This window comes from Rhinatrema bivittatum, chromosome 18, assembly GCF_901001135.1.
Source record: "Rhinatrema bivittatum chromosome 18, aRhiBiv1.1, whole genome shotgun sequence".
NCBI lineage: Eukaryota > Metazoa > Chordata > Amphibia > Gymnophiona > Rhinatrematidae > Rhinatrema > Rhinatrema bivittatum.
Window position 1 is genome coordinate 7,564,778 of NC_042632.1, and position 22,124 is coordinate 7,586,901.

A 22,124-nucleotide genomic window follows, 5' to 3' on the forward strand; every position below is an offset into this window, starting at 1 on the left:
GGTTCAGTTCCTTACGGAACGCTGGCGTTGTTAAGGCCAGGTCCGGAGTGGGAGGCTGGATGGGCACTGCCGGAACAACCACAAGTATAGGTGGACCATCGGTTGGTGCCTGTCCTGAAGGCAAGGGACGCCTCAGTGAACCTGGCACAGAGGAAGTTTGGGGCTCCTCGGCACGGGCCTTCTTCCTCGGTGGCTCCTTGGAAGTAGACGTGGAAGCCACCGGTGCGCTCGGATCAGATGGTAAAGGGTTTGTGATACCGATGGTGATGCTTTTCCTTATGGTCTCCCTTACTGGTGTCCGGTGCCGAAAAAGCGGAAACCGAAGTCATCGATGCGGGTTGAGAGTCATCCGTATCTGACCAATGACTGGACTTGGCGACGCTTTTGATGAGGAAACCTGTTTGGAATGGAACAATAAAGTAATCTTTCCAAACGAGCCCGACGCCCTTTAGGGGTCATTTGGGCGCAGTTGCTACATGAATCTACATCATGGGTAGGGCCCAAGCACAACACACACACCTGGTGAGGGTCGGTGATGGACATTGTCCTCGGACAGTCCGGGCACCTACGAAAACCCGTCACCATCGTTGTTGAAAATTTAGGCCGCGGTGCGGTATGAGACCTCCAGGCCTAAAAGCTGGAACCGTCGGTAACCGACCGAAAGGTAGTAAAAACTTACCGAACGGGCACGGGTATCGATGGTATACAAGGGGGACCCCAGCCAGGGTGAAATTTTTGAAAAATTTGATCTTTTTCCTGAAGAATATTTTCCTGTCAGGAAACCATGGAAAGAGCTCCTATTTCCGCGTGGCAAAAGCTGCACAGAAAAAGAGACTGAAGAGGGACCCCTGCTGGATGCAGGGTTGGTACCATGCTGGGCATGCTCAGTGGTGCCAGTCAAAGTTCTAGAAACTTTGACAAAAGTCTTCCGTGATTGGGCTCCATCCTGATGATGTCACCCATATGTGAGGACTACCATCCTGCTTGTCCTGTGAGAATAAAAGATATAATAATTTAGTTTTATTGGGAGGGCAGGAAGCTATGCCATGGGGGAGTCACTGAGTAAGAAAGCTCGGAGCTAGATAATGCTATGGTCTCATGATCAAGTTCCAGTAATCAAGGAATAAAGGGAGTTTTCTTTACTAACTTTATTGTAGTTTTGTCACAGTTTTAGAGATGGAATTAGAGGAAGCCTGGCTGAATTAGAGGAAGGCCTTTGCTCTTTTCCTGAAAGTGAGGTAAGATGCCTCTTGGCGTAAGGATAGTGGTATCTTGTTCTAGAGTTTAGGGGCAACTTAAAAACTTGTCCATAGTAAAATTGTATGTTTCATTGATTCCCTAAGTGAACAGAAGCTGACACAACCTCCACATGATATAAAGTTAACCATCACAAAGAATGTGAAAAGATGTGCATAGCACACTTAAATATCAGACAAAGGCAGTAGATATGTTGCTGAAAATAAACGTCTGGTCTGGAAACTTCATCAATTTTCAGTGCAACTGTTTTAATCAGAAGCTGTTAAAAGTTTATAATGTGACTGTTTTGATCAGAAGCCATTTAATTGTGCATTCAATTTCACTACAAAATAGATATAGTTGTGTAGCAAAGCTGTGTCCCCCAACACAGGACTGTGCTTTGCTGAAGCCTCATCAGGAGGAACACGTTCTAAGGATTATCTTGTTAACAAAGTTAATATATATATAGCATTAGTAAAACAGACCAGAATAACTAACAGTAGAGGACAAGCTAAAACTCTACAGTCCATGCAAATCAAAGCCAGAAGGCGTTAACGGTGTCTGAAATAGAAAATATATTGAGAATTCTGAAACACAACAAAACATATGATAGTTTACTGGTAATGAGGTGACTAAAAAGGCACAAACCTTATTAAAGCTGATTGTTCACAGAGTGCTTAAACAGCATTTAAAATGGAACTGGCTCAAAAGTTATAGAACCAGGAGAAAAAAGTGTACAGAAACAAACTGCCAGTGAGTGGACAGGGGGTGTGGTTACAGATATTGATGTCAGAGATTTTACAAAAAAATAAAGTGACCATGTTAGGGCGGCAGGGATAAAGAAATTAAAATGCAGTGGTATTTATAAATGCCGCAAGTGATCCTGAAAAAAACCCACAGAGTGTAAAAGCGCAAAACCTTATTCGAGCAGATTATAAAGACAGCAGGAAAAGATGCACAACCTTATTAAAGTACTAGAGAGGGGAGTGAGAGACCATCTAATTTCCTTGTTTAAACCAACAGGGTTATAGAATTAAGTTAATAAATCCAGCATTGTTCACAACGTAAAAGTAATCCTGAGAAATCTCCACAACGGGGAGAAGGTGAGATGACTTCTAAGGCAAAAAACTGTAAATCAGTGATAGAGTGATTCATTTCTAGCCAATGACTGACTAACGGGGACTCTAATTTAGAGTTGAGAGTACAAAAACAATGTTCAAAAATTCTAGTTTTGAGTCTGTAAGACGTTTTACCTATATGTAAAAGTGGACAGGAGCAAAGGATTACATAAATCATCCCCATAGTGTCACAGTGGGAAGTATGTCGCAAGGTGTATTTTTTTTTTTTTTGTAAAAGGATATACAAATACAGAAAGAGAAGGTGACATAGGACAAGCTAAACAATGCCCGCATGCCGAATGCCCCATGGGTGGGGATCGAGAAGGTATAGCGGGTCTTAAATACAAGAATACTAAAATGTCATGAAAATTCTTGCCTCGCTTGAAGGCAAATCTGGGCCAATTTGAAAAAATTGAGATGGGAGAAAGCACATGCCAATATTTATTAACAATGGAGGAAATTTCATAAATGTGGCTGGAAAAAGGAAGGACACAGGTCATCCAGATATCAGGGTCAGCTGAAGGGGCAAAAATAACCATTCATGGTGTGCATAAAGGGCATGCTTATTGGGGGGGGGGGGGGGATTACCTCGGTCAAGAAAGTGTACGAATAAGGTTTGTGCCTGTGTGATAAAAGTCAGAAGTCAAGGAATATAAATGTCAGTCTTAATAATTGGTCAGCTGGAATGTTGTCTCATTCCTCTTATTCACTCCCCAGACTCTCACGCACATGTACACTCACTCAATTCTTCTCTTTCTCACATAAACACACACTCATCTCTATAACTGCAAACATTTTACTGCCAAGCACTTTGAAAAGTAACATACACACAAAAAAGACCTAAATCCTCGCCATACCATACCACACCAGCACAGGACTCAAACAGCAGCAGCCTTATCTATGACACGGCAACAATGCAAATATTATACCATGCACTAGAACACTAATACATCACCTACTCAAGTTAACAGAACCAGCTGTACTGCTACAAAGCCCTTCAGAAAAACTATATGCCAGCAGAAGTACTGCATATCAGTTACACATGCAGAACATAAACAGACCCCTTCCTAATACATAATCAGGGACTACATATTGGAAACAGAAACATACAGACAAAAATAAAATGGAAAGCCCTAAAGAACAAAATACAGATTTGCAATGCACATTCCCAAAGATAACATATGCCACTCACTAAAAAAAAAATTCAAAATAATTTTTTTAATCAGTTGATCAAAGGCTTTTTTTCTCACAATCCCTTTCTCAGTCTTTTCCTAATTCCTTTTACAGGGTCTCTCTTTTTTTTTCTCTTTGTTTCTTCTCTCTCAATCTGTCTTCTTCCCTTCCTCCCTCAAACACATACTCAGGCTCTCATTCTCACACTCACTGTCTCTCTCACACACACACACTTGCTCTCACTCTCATATGCTGTCTCTTTCATACACATACAGCCCCTCAACTCACTCTCTCTCACACACACACACTACAGAGCCTTAGCCTCCCTCTTGCCTCTGGGCCTACTCTTTGTGGGTTGTCACAAGATGGGCTTGATTCGCAGGGGCCCTACTTCCAGTAATCCTCTTCTCAGTTGCTGTGAGATGGCATCTGTGGCAGCCCTGCCACATACAATGCTCCTCTTTTGCAAGCGGGGCAATGCTCCTCCTTCCTGCTCACGCAGTTTAGGCAACTTTTTCTTCCAGGGTCAAGCGAGCAGGAAGGAGGAGGAACATCCGGAGTTTTGAGGGTTTTTTCTTTGCTTCGGGCTGTGATGGGATGAGCTTCACCATGGCCTCACTGATCTTCCTGTGCTGGGGGGTAAAAGCTGTATGCGGCAGTGATAAAAGTTGTGCACGCAGCTTAGAGGAAACATTGGTTGCAGCAATCGGAAGACCAGATTTTTAATGGCCTGCGTTAATGGCAGGGGTTACGTGCACGGCCGAGCCTTGTGCCTGCCGTGCGCATTTTAAAAGGGGCCTGGCCGTGCACATAACCCTTGTTATGCACACAAGAGCCTGGCCGCAGCAGTGGGGCGGTCCGCGGGGTAGGGTGGGGCTTAGAGCACCTGATACAGCAGCCATTTGCTGTGCCGGCACGGACAACTTGTTCCTGCTCCTTTGCAGGAGCAAAAAATAAGTTAAAAAATGGGGGAGGGGGCTAGGATAGGGGAAGGGAGGTTAGGGTAGAGGATAGGGAAGTTCCCTCCCAGTCCGCTCCTTAATTGGAGCGGACTGGGAGGGAACTGGGGAAGCCCGACAATGCTCACCACACGAATTCGCTAAATTATAACCCCCCCCCTTGCGCACATCCATGTGTGTGTGCCGGGTAACGCGCACATATGGACGCACTTGTAGTCTTTTTAAAAATCTACCCCTTAGCTTATAATATCCAGCTTTAATCATTGATGATATTTGAGATGACATTGAAAAGTCACTATCAAGAAGGATACCCAGATCTTTTGCCTGCGTAACTACTGGAATAGCCAAATTCCCAAACTTAGAGGAAGAGGGAGTTTTAGCAAAGGAAGACCTCCACAGAATTATTACTTATGTTTTACTCAGATGTAATACTAAGCCATTGTGCCCAAGCCATCTATTGATGGCACCAAGACATATAGAAACTAGCTCAAATGTGGTAGACCAGGACAACGAGATGGTAATAAAAAAAATTGTATATCATCCACATAGAAATGGTATCCCTCACAGAGCCCAGCCCAAAGTTTGCAAAGAGGAACCATATAGATGTTAAAACACATGGCTGACAAGGCCAAGCACCATTCAGAGGTTTTGGGACCAATGGTAATCCTGTGGTTTCCTCTAAGTACTTCATAGGTGCTTTTGAGGTATGTTTTGGAATCGTCTTGCTGAAATATCCAAAATCTTTTCAGCTTCGCTGACTGTGGGGCATTAGCTTTTAGGATATGTTTCAAATCATTTCCGCTTATCAAGACTTTGTTTTGCTTACTTTAGATGATGACTTTTGTGATGGGGTCATAGAAAAGGTTTTCTTCTGACAACTCTCCCATGCAGAACATCGTTATGTAAGCAGTGCTATACTATGGACAATTTTGATCCAGGGTCAGCTAAACTTTTCAGCAGGTTGTTTGCAATGATTTGTGGGTTGTTTTACAGATCTGACCAGTTTTCAGGCAGTTCTATCAATTTTATTCCAGATCTTGCCTTGACTTCAGCATTTCATGTAATTTCCATTTCTTAATGTTTCTGCCAGTTGAAATAGCTAGCTGGAAACATTTGGAAATGTTTTTAATATTCTCCCCCTGCTTTTTAAACGTGAATTATCTTCATTTTCAAATGCTTAGACAGCTACTTTGAAGAGCCCATGTTTGTTGAAAAGTAGTCCAGAAAAGCAATGACAGCGTAAGTTAGAAAACTGAAAGTATTTGTTCAACCATGGAATTTACATTTACATTTTAGTGAATTTATGAATCGCCTAACGCACAAGTGGTCTATGTTATTTACAGCAATAACAAGCATAAAAGAAATTCATGTTCAAAAACAGTAAAAACAAAAAAACAAAAAAAACCCTATAATGTAAAATAAAAATAAAATACAATAAAAATGCACTTCAACCTGAAATGAAATTAAAAATAAGCAAGTCTAAACAGGAAAGTTTTTAGAAGAACTCTAAATCTTTTAAAGAATCAGACTGACGCAATTCAATAGGGAGGGAGTTCCAAAATTCAGGGGCTGCAACAGAGAAGAAGCATTCACGGGTGAGTTGGAGGCGTGTCATTTTAGGTGAGAGAACTTCAAGAAATGCTTTGTGAAGTGTATAGGGAGAGTGCTAGTTGATAAAACTTGAGCAATGAGTTTGCCCAAGGGCAAGAATCATGGATAGGTTTGTGTACAGTCATACCAAGTTTGTATTTGATGCATTCAGTAAAAGGGAACCAATGAAGATTAAGGGTGGTTGTAATGTGATCCAATCGCTTGGCATCTGTCAGAAGAAGGGCAGCTGAATTTAAAAGTAACTGAATGGGCCATAAAGTAGAAGACGAATATAGAGAATATTGCAAGAGTTGACGATGGGAAAGATGCAGGCTTGAAGTACTGTGCAAAATTCATATGGAAAGAAAAGTTTTTGAGACCAGCAAGTAAATGGAGTCGAAAAAATCCTTGTCATCACTTGTAGAATTTGTGGATTGAAGGGAGAGGGTATTGTCTAAGATGACACCTAAGCTTTTGACTTGGTTGTTTCTTGTGAACAGAGCAGAATTAATGGAGATGGTCGACTGAGAGATGGGGGAGTATGTACTGGATAATGAAAGGAATTCAGTTTTCGACATTAAGTGTAAGGATTTAATTGAAGAGAAACAAAGATTAATGTGATTTTGTGTGTCATCCCAGGATGAACTAATTCGAATGAGGAATTTAATATCATCTGCGTATAATTTATACACATCTGTCAAATATGATAATACTTTGCAAATTGGTGCTAAGTAAATGTTAAACAGTAATGAGGAGAGGGAAGAGCCTTGAAGGACTCCAGTTTTAATGTGGGAAAACGTGGAGAAGTCCCTGTGAATTTTGACTTGTTGGGATCGTTTTGATAAATAGGAACAAAACCAATTTAACACTGAGCCAGATAAGCTTGCTTCTTGAAGACGGAAGAGTAGAATGTTATGGTCCACGGGATCAAAAGCCACTGAAATATCAAGGGAAACTAAAATGAACTGATGACCATTGTCAATGCCTCCCCTGATCGTGTCTGTTACAGAGAGAAGTAGTAGTTTTGTTTTAAGTGCATGGTGGAAACCAAACTGATGAGGGTCAAGAAGCTAATTTTTCAACATGGTCTGAAAGCTGGGTTAAAACTGAGGCTTCTAAAACTTTTTAGAAAAAGGGTAATGAAGAGATGGGTCTATAGTTGGAAAGATCAGATGGATCGAGATTCATTTTTTTTTAGTAGTGGGCGGGCAACTGCTTGTTTAAGGCTGTGTGGAACGACACCTTCTTTGAGAGACAGATTAATTAAGGGAGAGAAAAGTGTAGCCAATGAATCTTTGGTGGCTTTGAACAAAGAAGAACAGAGAACATGTAGACAGATTGTAGTGTTGGATATGATTGGAAACTTCTAATGAAGAGACATAATCAAAATGTTCCCAGAGAGGCAGAAAAGAAATTGCTTTTTCAGAGTACCAGTTTGGAATTTTGATGAAGGCCTAATGAGATAATCAACATTTTGGGACTTATTCACTTTTTTAAAAGCTGAGTAATGAATCAAGTGGAAGAGTGTCTATAGTTTTGTACATGCCATATTCACTTTTTTATTCTTTAAATGTTAACATTAGTAAACTAATTTTGCATTAAAAATTGCAGAAAGCTGCCATGTAGATGTTGCATTGAAACGTAATTTGATCTGGGATGCTTAAACTTTGGCATACGACTGTATTAGTGCAACAATGTCCGTTTGTTCTCCTGATTATATGCTACCTAATTCTTTCCATGATATATGTTTTTTGGTAATTGGAATTTTCTTAGTAAGTTCCCTTTGTTTTTGTTATTGATAGTAGTGAGGATTTTTCTTGACTCCTTAGTTTATTTTGTGGGTATTTTTTTTTTTACATAGAGTTACTACTCTACCTTTTCTGTCACCTCTATCCTTCCTCATTAGATTATAGTCTGATATGGCTGTATCCCATTCATGAGACTCACTGACCCACATCTCTATAGGAGCAACAAAGTCTGCCTCCACTATTTGGGCCTGTAGATCTGGAGTTTTTTTGCTCAGACTATAAACATTTATAGCTTATCAGCTGGTCCTCCTTGGCATGCTGGTCCTTTTAGACTTCTTTACTACTTTTTTGCTAAGTGAACTATTGAGATGTTGTAGTTTGGTTTGTTTATCCTCCCACTTCATGTGTGTGTTGAGGACAGCATTCCAAATCCATTTGCTTCCAATTGCCACCCCTGTTCTCTAGTTTAAACACGCAATGACATTTGATATGAATTTTTTCCTGCCATAGGCAAATGTAGACCATAATTACTGTTTAGCTTTTTATTGTTGTATGCACTGTTCTGACCCAAGTATACCAGCAGGTTTTGAGGCACTTATTGAAATTATCTATATGGCATAGCCCAGGGTAAGCAACTCCAGTCCTCAGTGCCACAGACAGGTCTGATTTTCAGAATATTCACAATGAATATGAATGATGTGTTTGCATACAAAGAAGGCAAATATGCAAATATCTCATGCAAATTTATTATGGATAACCTGAAAACCAGAACTGGTTTTGGCACGCAAAGACTGGAGTTGCCTTACCCCTAAAAGATTTTCCTCTCCCTTTCAACATGAAACACTTGTAAAAAGGCTATGTCTTCACCATGTGCACAAGCTGATTCCTTAGGGAATGGAAATCTCTCTGTTCTGCTGTGTTGCTGTTTCAAGCAAAGTCATTGGTGCCTAAATTAACTGTTGTGTCATCTTTATAGTTTTTTAATTACATTAACAGTTTGGTTTGCATTTCTGCTAACAGAGGATTCTTAGAAGCATTTCATTATTGTGTGTCCCTCAACATTTGTCCCCAAGGAAGTGTCTTTGATAACATTTTCCCAGCAAAAGGAGTAGTGAATTAAAGGATTTACAATTGACATATTTTACTGTCAGTAATGCCTTATTTGTTTGTATATTAGTCAAAATCCCTGTCAATAAAGATGGGGTATAATGGGCTAAAAACTTGTACCCTCAATACTGTGATGTCCTTTTTGCTTTCTATCTGCACACACTCAGGCCGATACAGTAAAGCGCAGCCGCGGTTACCCTGTTTTTAACCCGCTTTGTACGCACATTTTGGACGAGTATGTCTAACCTGCGACAGACGTTCATGGGCCTTCCCCCTGCCTTGAACGCCCAGGCTGGACGTCCAAGCTGCGATTTCGGACTTCTGGCTTGGACGTCCAGCCGGGCACTCAAGGCAGCGGGGTCTGTAGGAGAAACATCCACTTTCCTGGTGAAATGACATTTGAAATATAGAAACATATATAGAAACATAGAAATGACGGCAGAAGAAGACCAAATGGCCCATCCAGTCTGCCCAGCAAGCTTCCCTCATTTCTTCTCCCATACTTCTGTTTCTCTTAGCTCTTGGTTCTAATTCCCTTCCACCCCCGCCATTAATGTAGAGAGCGGTGGAGGAGCTGCATCCAAGTGAAATATCTAGCTTGATTAGTTAGAGGTAGTAGGAGTAGTAACCGCCGCAATAAGCAAGCTACACCCATGCTTATTTGTTTTTACCCAGATTATGTTATACAGCCCTTATTGGTTGTTTATCTTCTCCCCTGCCGTTGAAGCAGGGAGCTCTGCTGGATGTGTGAAGTAACAGTTTTTCTTTTCCCCTGCTGTTGAAGCAGAGAACTATGCTGGATATGCATTGAAAGTGAAGTATAAATGACAGGTACCAGCGCACCCAGGATACTGTATAGGCGCTGTATACCGCTCTATACAGTAAAATGGATTGCGCACGCCTACCGCTTCATGGACGCGCTTTGGACGCCGCTTGCATTTGCGTCTCATTTGAATACTGTATCGGGCGGTATGTGAACCAAATTGTGCGCGCGGCAAACAAGGGTGCACCCAGCACTGCCACACTTTTTCTTACGCATCCTTACTGTATCGGCCCGACTGTGATTAAGGCTCCCAACTCAGCCTCCCTACCCTTTAAAGTTTCTTATCCCTAATTCTTACTCCAACTCAGCTTCGCCATCCAACAAGCTCCCAGCCCTTTCCTACACTCTGAAGCTCTCATCCCCTTCCAGTAATGGCACAATAGAGGATCCCCAGTTCCCTAAGACATCCAAAGTTGGTGCTTAATGTGTCTTGCTGAGTGTGTTTTTATGTCTGGGTGATGTGGCTCAGTGAATCGAGGGCATGAGAAGGTTTTGTGTGTGGGTTTGAGTGTCTGTGAGCGGAGGAGTGTGAATTTGTCGGAGTTTGTTTGTCTCTCTAAGGGGTGGTGTTATGGGTGTGTCTGTGAGTTGGGTCTATGGGATTGTGGGGGGGGGTGTCGAGGGAGGGTTGAATGAAAGGATGGTGTGTTTTTAGCGCACTTTTCGCTCTTTTTCATCATCTTTTTTACTACTTTCCTCCATCTCCTCTCTTTCACTCACCCCTCTCTCGCTTGCACTCCCTTTGCCTCCTCTCCACCCCATCTTCTCACTCACTCCTTTTCCTCCTCCTTGTTACTTCCCCTCCTTTTCTCTCCCCTTCTCACTTGAATTCTCTTCCCATCTCTCACCCTCTCCCTTCCCATCCTCACACACACACACTGCTCCTCCTAATATTCCCTTGCTTTCTGTTCACCTCTCTCCTCATCTGGATTTCATCTTCTGGTGGTGAGGGGTAGGGAATCTGACAACATTGCTGCTCTTTTCTGTGTTGGATGTCCTCTTGTAATGCTGGCCACACATTGGTGCATGCGCAGACCCCATTATTATTAAGTAAGGGCTGATGCACAATAAAGAGATGGGCCATTATAGTAGGAATAGGCTTTGCTGCTGTTTTTAATTTTTTGTGACCGTATACTGCTTGTATTGAACTTCTTAAAATATTTTGTTAGCTACATTGCTCTTACATTTGGTAAATTAAGGAAACTATACAGTGCACATTACCCCTACAGCACATCTTCACATGAGAAAAGCTCAATGGATTCTTAAGCCATTCAGAATCTATAATACAGAATCTTAATCACCCAGTTTCTAAGGGATTCTTATTTACTGGTTGCTGATTCATTCCAAACTGATCAAGGACATTTCCATCCAAATTCTCCCAGTGCAATTTGCCCTAACCATGGAAACCAACCTAGCTTAGGAACTCATACAGGTTGAATGCAATACCATGTGTTGGCTATAGCGCATGGCCCAACTCACAACTGGATACACGTCTATAACTCCGATGCAAAATGGGGGTTAGTGCGTCCAAAACGCGCATCTAATCAAGCGCGTTGGTAATAGAGCTCATCACATGTAAATTCATGTTGATGAAGCTATTACCTGTTTCCCCCTGATTCAAAAAACATGTGTGCCCAACGCACACATTTTAACCTGCAAAAATTAATGCCTGCCCAAAGCAGGTGTTAATTCTTGAGGAGCCCAAAAAAATTACAGAAAAGCAGAAAATACTGCTTATTAAATCAGGCACCCAGGAGAGGTGGATTGGTGCGTGTTAAGGGAGCGGGCACTCAAGCATGAGCATTTAACATACACTGATATTACATCAGCCTGTCTTAGAGGAACTCCCACACCTAGAGCTTCTGGTCTCATGGGGAAGTTTCATCAAATAAATTTCCTCAGGTTAAAGGCATGCAGGGATCAGCTGTCAAGCAAAATTGTCCTTGTCCAATCAGGTAGTCAAGCATCTATGCTCTCTGTCAAGTGCTGCAGTTGGATTGGAAATAGGTAGTTTTGGTAGCATAATACATTTCAGTGTTGTGTTTGGATTAGCAGTAGTTTTGTTGTGACTTTGCTTGTATAATTCATGCCAACACTGAATGTGACTTAACTTTTTTTTTTTTTGCTTTTTTCCCAGAAGGTGATGCTTCCGACAGGTGCTGCGTTCAGATGGTTTCAATAGGAAGAAATTCCAAAGCTCTGGCCAAGTGCAATGTCACGGCTTGCTTGTATTGTCTCAGGCAAGGAATTTTGGCTGAAATAAATGGATGCACCTAAGTCGTCTTAGAACCAAAAATATTCTCTTGCAGAATTTATTCCTGTTTTTATTTAAAAAAAAAAAAAAAAAAAAAAGCAATTGTTTAACATCTGCAATTCTAGTACAACATATAATTGCTTTTCAAAAATGGATCTGTAAAGTATCAAGACTTATTAGACAGATTATGGACAATCAGTTTTTTCCTGTGGTTTCATGTCACTTTTGTCTGTGTGGAAGATGCAGTTCTTGTATAGAGAATGTAAATTTACAGTAGCCTTTTGAATCTAGTTACTAATAAGCACTGCTGTAATTTAGCACAGTTTTAACTACACCTTCATTTATACTTTTGATTATTCCCATCATAAAATAAAGTGGCTAGTTCCTAGAATTCACAATTTCATGTTTGTAATGAAAATGTTTAAGGTAACATAGTATTCCATTTACCTATAGTACAGACTGTAGGTTGAACCAGCAAAACCTGGGTATAAAAAGTGGAAATGATAGACAGAAAAATAAGTTTTCTATTTACTTTACTTCAGAGCAAGGAATACTGCATAATAAAGAAATCTTATTTAAGTTTAATCATAGAAAACACTTTTTTACACACAGAGGTTAATCTCGTCCACCACTTGTGGTGAAATCTGTACTCCCATGTGAAATCCCAGCTCTGCATCAGTAAAGAAATGCTGTTTGTAATGTTTTAGTAATTCAGGCTGTTATGTGAATAAAATGAATGCATGTTTTGTGTCATGATTTGCATCTTTGTTATATATGTCCATTTTTGTTGCCTGGAGTTTTGATACTTTAAAAATATCTCTCCTTCGTTTCTGTGCTTTTACAAATTTCTCTCCTAGAATTTACTTCTGTTCGTCCCCTTCCCAAATAATCACAATAAAAGAGAACATTTTGAGTCAATTCAAATGAACATCAGTCATTGTAAAAGTATGGAAGACACTGAAATAAATACTCCACCTATACAGATCATGTCTTGGGTAAGGATATTCCCTTCAGAACAGATGAGAGCATACTGTGCTGTTTGTGGAAGCTAGCTTTTTCTCAGAGATACCCAGATAGGGGCTTGATTGACAAGATTTTTTCCCCATAGACACTTACAGGCTAATTTTCAAACAAATGTGCATACGCCCAAACAGCTGTGCATCAGCGCACAAGCGAAAATACGCTGGAATTTCAAAGGGTGCGCACACTTGCGCACAAATGTTTTAAAATACTCCAACTTACGCATAAGTATGCTCCTAATTTTAAGAGGTTACTCGAGCACAGCTGGTGTACGTCTTCCATAGGACTTTGTCTGCTTTTATGTATGTATGTAGGAGCATTTAAAAACATGCTTGCGCAAGGGACAACCCAGTTTTTCCAACTGATATCAAAGTTTTTCAGACCCATCTGGTTCTTTATCCTGCATGACCCCCAGTTTTCTTCCCTTTTATTTCGTCCTGTCATGGCCACGTCCGGGTTTAATCAATTCCCTCTGTGCCCTCATGAAGAATGGGGGCATCGCTTGACGTCCAGGGTTGCCGCAAATGCGCTTTGCTGACTCCCAAAGGACGTCGTCTTTGTCTTGACAAGATAGAGCACCTCTTCAGGTCGAAGACGACCGAGCCATCAGCATTGACAGCATCGGCACCAGAGGACCATGGGCTGCACCGATGGACACTGAGCCATTGACATCGGCAGGATCGTCTGTGCTGTCGGCGGAGAGGGGCACCAAAAACCAGCCATCATTTAACTCCTTAAGGTTGAGGACATCAGGTTTCTTATCTTCGGTCTCTGCACCAGTGAAAGACTGTATCGAGCACTGAGGGAAGCCAGATACATTGGCATCTGTCTCCATTGATGCACAGTGCCAGGAACGGGGATGCACAAACTCGTGCTGTGATGCCCCTGAAGCGACCCCCGCAATTAGGAGAGCCAGTCCTCCATCAGTGCTGGGAGTCTGCAATGTTCTCCACCAGTCCTGGTGCCAGTCACCGATCCTCCAAAGAGGATCTGTCCACTCTACTTCCTCCCAGTATGTGTTGGCAGCGTCCGTGTTTGAGGAGGAGCTTGAGTGGTGAGTCTAAGTGGCAGTCAAGCAGCATTGCGGAACATTGGTCCAGTAGCACCGACAGAACTGGCACCATCCATTCTGGAACCACTGTTGGAGATCCATGCGCTCATTGGCACATTACCAACTCAACTGGTATCTGTTCCTTCGCTAGTGCCTGTGCCTGTCAGAGCACCTCAACCTCCCCCTGCTGATCTGGTGGTCATGGCTGGTTCCTCCTCCGAGGAAGCTCCACCTAGGCTGGCTGAGACACCGAGGCCTGCAGCTCCTTCATCCAGCTCCACCAGTGCCTGCACCTCTCGATGAAGGCCGAGAACCTAGGACTCCATCTCCTGTTGCTTTCAGTGAGGATGAGGATCCCTAAGATACCTGGGGGATGATACCACAGAGTCCTCCGATGCCTCTGAAGGTCTCCCCTCAGTCCCTTCTGCTCCAGAATAGAAAAGGAAATGTCCACCTGAGGACTTGACCTTCGCAGGTTTTGTACAGGCAATGGTGGAAGCCATCCCATTTCAGTTGCTGATGGAGGAGGATGCCAGGCACAAAATACTTGAAATCCTCCAGTTTGTGGAGCCTCCTAAGGTCCCAGTGCACGAGATCCTTCAAGAGTTGCTCAGGATGTGGGAATACTCCCTCCAGTGCCTCTCGTAAACAAGAAGGCAGACAGGATTTACCTCTTCCAGAAGGCTCCCAGACAGATTCCCCACCAATTGGTGGTAGTCGAATCTGCTCTAAAGAGGGCCAAGCAGTCTCTGACCCATTCCTCGGCGCACCCGGGAAGGATCACAGAGCCATGGATGCTCTTGGGAGGAAGGTATTTCAGGGGGGGGTATGCTGATTGCTGTATAGCTTCCTGCCAGTTCTATATGAGCCAGTACTTGCGGGACATCAGGAAGGAGGTGCAGGAGTTGGCCAAGCAGTTGCCTCAGCAGCAGCAGGACACCCTCTTGTCGCTGGTGCCTCAAGGCCTGGAGTGCGGAAAACACGAGGTCCATGCAGTCTACGATGTTTTTGAAATGGCATTGAAGGTCTCTGTAGTGGGAATCAGTACACACAGAATGGCATGGCTGTGGACCTCTGATTTCTGACCAGAGGAATAGGTGGCGATGTCCTTTCGTGGATTACAAACTGTTTAAAAGACAGGAAACAGAGAGTAGGATTAAATGGATAATTTTCTCAATGGAAGGGGGTGGGCAGTGGAGTATCTCAGGGATCTGTACTGGGATTCTTGCCTTTCAATATATTTATAAATGATTGGGAAAGGAATACGAAGAAAGAAGTTATCAAATTTGTAGTTGATACAAAATTATTCAGAGTAGTTAAATCACATGCAGATTGTGATAAATTGCAGAAGGACCTTGTAAGACTGGAAAATTGGGCATCCAAATGGCAGATGAAATTTAATGTGGATAAGTGCAAGGTGATGCTTATAGGGAAAAATAACCCATGCTGTAGTTACATGATGGTTACGTTCCATATTAGGAGCTACTACCCAGGAAAGAGATCTAGGCGTCATAGTGGATAATACATTGAAATCGTTGACTCAATGAAAATGTGGGAGGGAGGTTCTGGAAGCCAAATTTAGGCTCTGGAAGCCAAATTTAGGCTCTTAGGTAGAAAGATTAAATCCAGAACCTCCAGGGTAGCATTCTCTGAAATGCTCCCTGTTCCACGCGCAGGTCACCAGAGGCAGGCAGAGCTCCGGAGTCTCAATGCGTGGATGAGACGATGGTGCAAGGAAGAGGGATTCAGTTTTGTTAGGAACTGGGGAACCTTTTGGGGAAGGGGGAGTCTCTTCCGAAGGGATGGGCTCCACCTTAACCAGGGTGGAACCAGACTGCTGGCGCTAACCTTTAAAAAGGAGATAGAGCAGCTTTTAAACTAGAACAAAGGGGAAAGCCGACACTCGCTCAGCAGCGCATGGTTCAGAGAGAGGTATCTTTAAAGGATACTAATGATGCATTAGAATTAGGGCATCCCGACAGTGAGGTTCCAATAATTAGAAAAGTAGTCCAAGTGCCTGTAACTAAAAACTCACGTGAGCTAAAAAATTCTAACTTATCCCTATCAATTAAAAAGCAGAATGAAAATACAAACAAAAAACAAACTTTGAAATGTTTGTATGCTAATGCCAGAAGTCTAAGAAGTAAGATGGGAGAATTAGAATGTATAGCAGTAAATGATGACATAGACTTAATTGGCATCTCAGAGACATGGTGGAAAGAGGATAACCAATGGGACAGTGCTATACCGGGGTACAAATTATATCGCAATGACAGAGAGGAGCACTCGGGAGGAGGTGTGGCGCTTTATGTACGGGATGGCATAGAGTCCAACAGGATAAACATCCTGCATGAGACTAAATACAAAATTGAATCTTTATGGGTAGAAATCCCTTGTGTGTCAGGGAAGACTATAGTGATAGGGGTATACTAGCGTCCACCTGGTCAAGATGGTGAGATGGACAGTGAAATGCTAAGAGAAATTAGGGGAGCTAACCAAATTGGTAGTGCGGTAATAATGGGAGACTTCAATTACCCCAATATAGACTGGGTAAATGTATCATCGGGTCACGCTAGAGAGATAACGTTCCTGGATGGAATAAATGATAACTTTATGGAGCAATTGGTTCAGGAACCGATGAGAGAGGGAGCAATTTTAGATCTAATTCTCAGTGGAGCACAGGACTTGGTGAGAGAGGTAATGGTGGTGGGGCCTGCTTGGCAATAGTGATCATAATATGATCAAATTTGATTTAATGACTGGAAAAGGAACAGTGTGCAAATCCAAGGCTCTCGTGCTAAACTTTCAAAAGGGAAACTTTGATAAAATGAGAAAAATTGTTAGAAAAAAACTGAAAGGAGCAGCTACAAAAGTAAAAAATGTCCAAGAGGCGTGGTCATTGTTAAAAAATACCATTCTAGAAGCACAGTCCAGATGTATTCCACACATTAAGAAAGGTGGAAAGAAGGCAAAACGATTACCAGCATGGTTAAAAGGGGAGGTGAAAGAAGCTGTTTTAGCCAAAAGATCTTCATTCAAAAATTGAAAGAAGGATCCAACAGAAGAAAATAGGATAAAGCATAAACATTGGCAAGTTAAATGTACGACATTGATAAGACAGGCTAAGAGAGAATTTGAAAAGAAGTTGGCTGTAGAGGCAAAAACTCACAGTAAAAACATTTTTAAATATATCCGAAGCAGAAAGCCTGTGAGGGAGTCAGTTGGACCGTTAGATGATCGAGGGGTTAAAGGGGCACTTAGAGAAGATAAGGCCATCGCGGAAAGATTAAATTATTTCTTTGCTTCGATGTTTACTGAAGAGGATGTTGGGGAGGTACCCGTAATGGAGAAGGTTTTCATGGGTAATGATTCAGATGGACTGAATCAAATCACGGTGAACCTAGAAGATGTGGTAGGCCTGATTGACAAACTGAAGAGTAGTAAATCACCTGGACCGGATGGTATACACCCCAGAGTTCTGAAGGAACTAAAAAATGAAATTTCAGACCTATTAGTAAAAATTTGTAACTTATCATTAAAATCATCCATTGTACCTGAAGACTGGAGGATAGCAAATGTAACCCCAAGATTTAAAAAGGGCTCCAGGGGCGATCCGGAAAACTACAGACTGGTTAGCCTGACTTCAGTGCCAGGAAAAATAGTGGAAAGTGTTCTAAACATCAAAATCACAGAACATATAGAAAGACATGGTTTAATGGAACAAAGTCAGCATGGCTTTACCCAGGGCAAGTCTTGCCTCACAAATCTGCTTCACTTTTTTGAAGGAGTTAATAAACATGTGGATAAAGGTGAACCGGTAGATATAGTATAGTTGGATTTTCAGAAGGCATTTGACAAAGTTCCTCATGAGAGGCTTCTAGAAAAAGTAAAAAGTCATGGGATAGGTGGCGATGTCCTTTCGTGGATTGCAAATTGGCTAAAAGATAGGAAACAGAGAGTAGGATTAAATGGGCAATTTTCTCAGTGGAAGGGAGTGGACAGTGGAGTGCCTCAGGGATCTGTATTGGGACCCTTACTGTTCAATATATTTATAAATGATCTGGAAAGAAATACGACGAGTGAGATAATCAAATTTGCAGATGATACAAAATTGTTCAGAGTAGTTAAATCACAAGCAGATTGTGATAAATTGCAGGAAGACCTTGTGAGACTGGAAAATTGGGCATCCAAATGGCAGATGAAATTTAATGTGGATAAGTGCAAGGTGATGCACATAGGGAAAAATAACCCATGCTATAGTTACACAATGTTGGGTTCCATATTAGGTGCTACAACCCAAGAAAGTGATCTAGGTGTCATAGTGGATAACACATTGAAATCGTCGGTACAGTGTGCTGCGGCAGTCAAAAAAGCAAACAGAATGTTGGGAATTATTAGAAAAGGAATGGTGAATAAAACGGAAAATGTCATAATGCCTCTGTATCGCTCCATGGTGAGACCGCACCTTGAATACTGTGTACAATTCTGGTCGCCGCATCTCAAAAAAGATATAATTGCGATGGAGAAGGTTCAGAGAAGGGCTACCAAAATGATTAGGGGAATGGAACAACTCCCCTATGAGGAAAGACTAAAGAGGTTAGGACTTTTCAGCTTGGAGAAGAGACGACTAGGGGGGATATGATAGAGGTGTTTAAAATCATGAGCGGTCTAGAACGGGTAGATGTGAATCGGTTATTTACTCTTTCGGATAGTAGAAAGACTAGGGGGCACTCCATGAAGTTACCATGGGGCACATTTAAAACTAATCGGAGAATTTTTACTCAACGCACAATTAAACTCTGGAATTTGTTGCCAGAGAATGTGGTTAGTGCAGTTAGTATAGCTGTGTTTAAAAAAGGATTGGATAAGTTCTTGGAGGAGAAGTCCATTACCTGCTATTAAGTTCACTTAAAGAATAGCCACTGCCATTAGCAATGGTTACATGGAATAGACTTAGTTTTTGGGTACTTGCCAGGTTCTTATGGCCTGGATTGGCCACTGTTGGAAACAGGATGCTATGCTTTATGGACCCTTGGTCTGACCCAGTATGGCATTTTCTTATGTTCTTATGTTCTAATGAACTGCGGCATTCAAAAAAGCAAACAATGTTAGAAATTATTAGGAAGAGAATGGTGAATAAAATGGAAAATGTCATAATGCCTCTTTATCGCTCCATAGTGAGACCACACCTTGAATACTATGTACAATTCTGGTCACCACATCTCAAAAAAGATATAGTTGCAGTGGCAAAGGTACAGAGAAAGGGCAGCCAAAATGATAAAGGGGATGGAACAGCTCCCCTGTGAGGAAGGACTAAAGAGGTTAGGGCTGTTCATGAGAGGTCTAGAATGTGTAAATGTGAATCAGTTATTTACTCTTTCGGATAATAGAAGGACTAGGGGGCACTCCATGAAGTTAGCATGTAGCACATTTAAAACTAATCAGAGAAAATTCTTTTTCACTGAATGAACAATTAAACTCTGGAATTTGTTGCCAGGGGATGTGGTTAGTGCAGTTAGTGTAGCTGGGTTTAAAGAAAGGTTTGGATGAGTTCTTGAAGGAGAAGCCCTTTATTTATTTATTTAAAATTGTTTAGCATCTTTTTAATTTAAAAAATTGATCAAAATGGTTTACATTCGATCACATACATAATATAAACATAAAATAACCAAATCCATGAATTCAGATAAAAAAATATACATAAAATAACATAGCAATCAAAGACTTCATAAATAAACGTATTTATTTATTTGTTCATTTAAGTTTTTTATATACTGAGAAACGTTGGGAACATCTTCTCGGTTTACAGAAAAAAACATAATGCAGCAACAGGCTTTACATTGAACATGGAACACAAAGTGTTCCATATTTAAATGAGCAGTAAAAATAAAAGTTAAACAACTAGGTCTGTATCAATTCAAAGAGCAAGAAACTGAATGAGATTATTTAGGGACGAGTAGATGTTGGTGTGTTCTGCTGAATGAATATTAAATACTATTTGAAAAAGGTAAGTTTTTAGAGTTTTCTTAAATTCCTTGGTATTTGAGATTTGTCAGAGATAATTTGATAAGTAGTTCCAGGTTGATGGTCCTGCTACTGAAAAAGTTCTTTTCTTGTTATATCTAACCTAGCAAGATAGACAGAGGGGACGTCAAATAGGTTTTGATTTAAAGATCTCAGGTGTCTAGCAGGCTTGTAAATTCTCAAGATGGAACACAACCAGGTTGAGGATGGATTATGTATGAGTGAATGATAATAGACAGTTTTATATTGGACTCTGAATTTAATAGGTAGCCAGTGTAGTGAAAACAGAGTGGGGGATATATGATTTTTTAACGGGGTACCAGTTAAAATCCGAGAAGCTAAATTTTTGATTAATTGGAGAGGTTTTATTGCTGTAACGGGGAGACCTAATGTTGTCTGTCGTCAGCCGGCGCGTGGACCCTAGGCCGAAGTGAGGTGGTGTACCCACGAGGTACCCCATAGCTCCTCACCGTCGGTATGCGGAATCAAGGTATGGAAACCAGAAATACCCTCACCTGGTAGGATAGGGTCCAAGCACGATCCTTGGTTGGAGGCAGGTTGCAGGTTATCGACGTCCAAGGCATTCCAGGTAGAGATCAGGCGGCAGGCAGACAGTCAAGCAAACCCTGTCAGAGGCTGGCGGTAGACAAGCAAACAGAGTCTAGAGGCGGTCCGGATCAGAGTCAGGCGGCAGCCAGGCAGAGTCAGGCAAACCTGGTCAGAGGCTGGCGGCAGGCAGGCAAACAAAGTCCAGAGGCGGTCCGGGTTGGAGTCAGGCAAACTGGGTCAGAGACAAGGAACAGAAGGCTCCAAGGCAGCTACTCACACTGAAGACCTGTTGCAAGGCAAAGCAGGCAGGCATGGTTCAGGTTTAAGAAGACGGCTGCCTCAACTGTCACTTCCTGGGGCTAGGACACTTCCTGGTCCCGGGCCCCTTTAAGAGGTGGGGCGAGAGCCTGGAGGCCCATCTGTGTCTCCCGACGTCTGCAGCCATGTCGGAGGAGGCGTCCCGGGTGCCCTGAAGACTCGCGGCAGCAGAGCTGGAGGAGCTGGTAAGTAGGGTTGTGCGGCCGCACAGCCTCGCCACGCAACAATACCCCCCCTTTTAGGTCCCCTCCCAGGAGGCTTAGGTTTCCAGGGGTAAGCAATGTGAAACTGGCGCAGGAGGTTCTTATCTAGTATGTTTAAGGCGGGTTCCCATGTATTTTCTTCAGGTCCAAAGCCCTGCCATGATATGAGATACTCCAAGCTGTTCCGATGATGACGGATGTCCAGAATTTCTTGAACTTCAAAAATCTGATCGTCCTCTGTTGAAATTTTGGAGGGTTCTGGTGATTTGCGAGAGGGCCAGGAAAGAATGAGAGGATTTAGCAAGGAAACATGAAAGACGTCATGAATCTTGAGAGAGGATAGTAGTCGCAGCTAGTAGGAGACTGGCCCTATGCGCTGCACAATGGAAAAAGGGCCAATATAAAGTGGTGCGAACCTCATGGAAGGGACCCGAAGACTGATGTGTGTGCTCAACCAGACCTTTTCCCCAGAGTGAAATTGAGGCGCTGGTCGTCTATGGTGGTCAGCTATCTTCTTGGCCGATACGCCGGCTTTACGAAGCAATTCTTCAGTCTGTCGCTAGAGATTGTGCAGATTGGCCGCTGTCAACTGAGCAGCAGGGGAGAGTATGGAGAGAGGTAAGGGAAGAGGAAATTAGGGTTGTCTCCCATATACTACCTGGAAGGGAGAGGTGCCAGTGGAGGAACAGATATGAGAATTATGGGAGAATTCTGCCCAGGAAAGAAGGTCAGCCCAGTTGTCCTGACGAGTATTAGTATAAGAACATAAGAAATTGCCATGCTGGGTCAGACCAAGGGTCCATCAAGCCCAGCATCCTGTTTCCAACAGGCCAAACCAGGGCAGAAGAACCTGGCAATTACCCAAACACTAAGAAGATCTCATGCTACTGATGCAATTAATAGCAGTGGCTATTCCCTAAGTAAACTTGATTAATAGCTATTAATGGACTT

The 22,124-nt window shown here is 42.2% G+C and overlaps 1 protein-coding gene across 12 annotated transcripts in view; it reads left to right on the top strand.

Moving 5' to 3' along the window:
• The window catches only part of CXXC5 (CXXC finger protein 5), a 446,772-nt gene extending 434,008 nt beyond the window's left edge, over window positions 1-12,764 (top strand). For 11 of the 12 annotated variants that reach the window (XM_029583296.1, XM_029583303.1, XM_029583305.1 and 8 more), the window contains one exon: window positions 11,892-12,764. Coding sequence is in view for 4 of the 12 variants with exons in the window: in XM_029583303.1 (XP_029439163.1) it covers window positions 11,892-11,936 (45 nt within the window). In the remaining 8 variants the exon portion in view is untranslated. Of the gene's footprint in view, window positions 1-5,317; window positions 5,389-11,891 lie in introns of all 12 variants that reach the window. The other variant, XM_029583302.1, reaches the window with a different exon arrangement.
• Window positions 12,765-22,124: the final 9,360 nt, after the last annotated feature.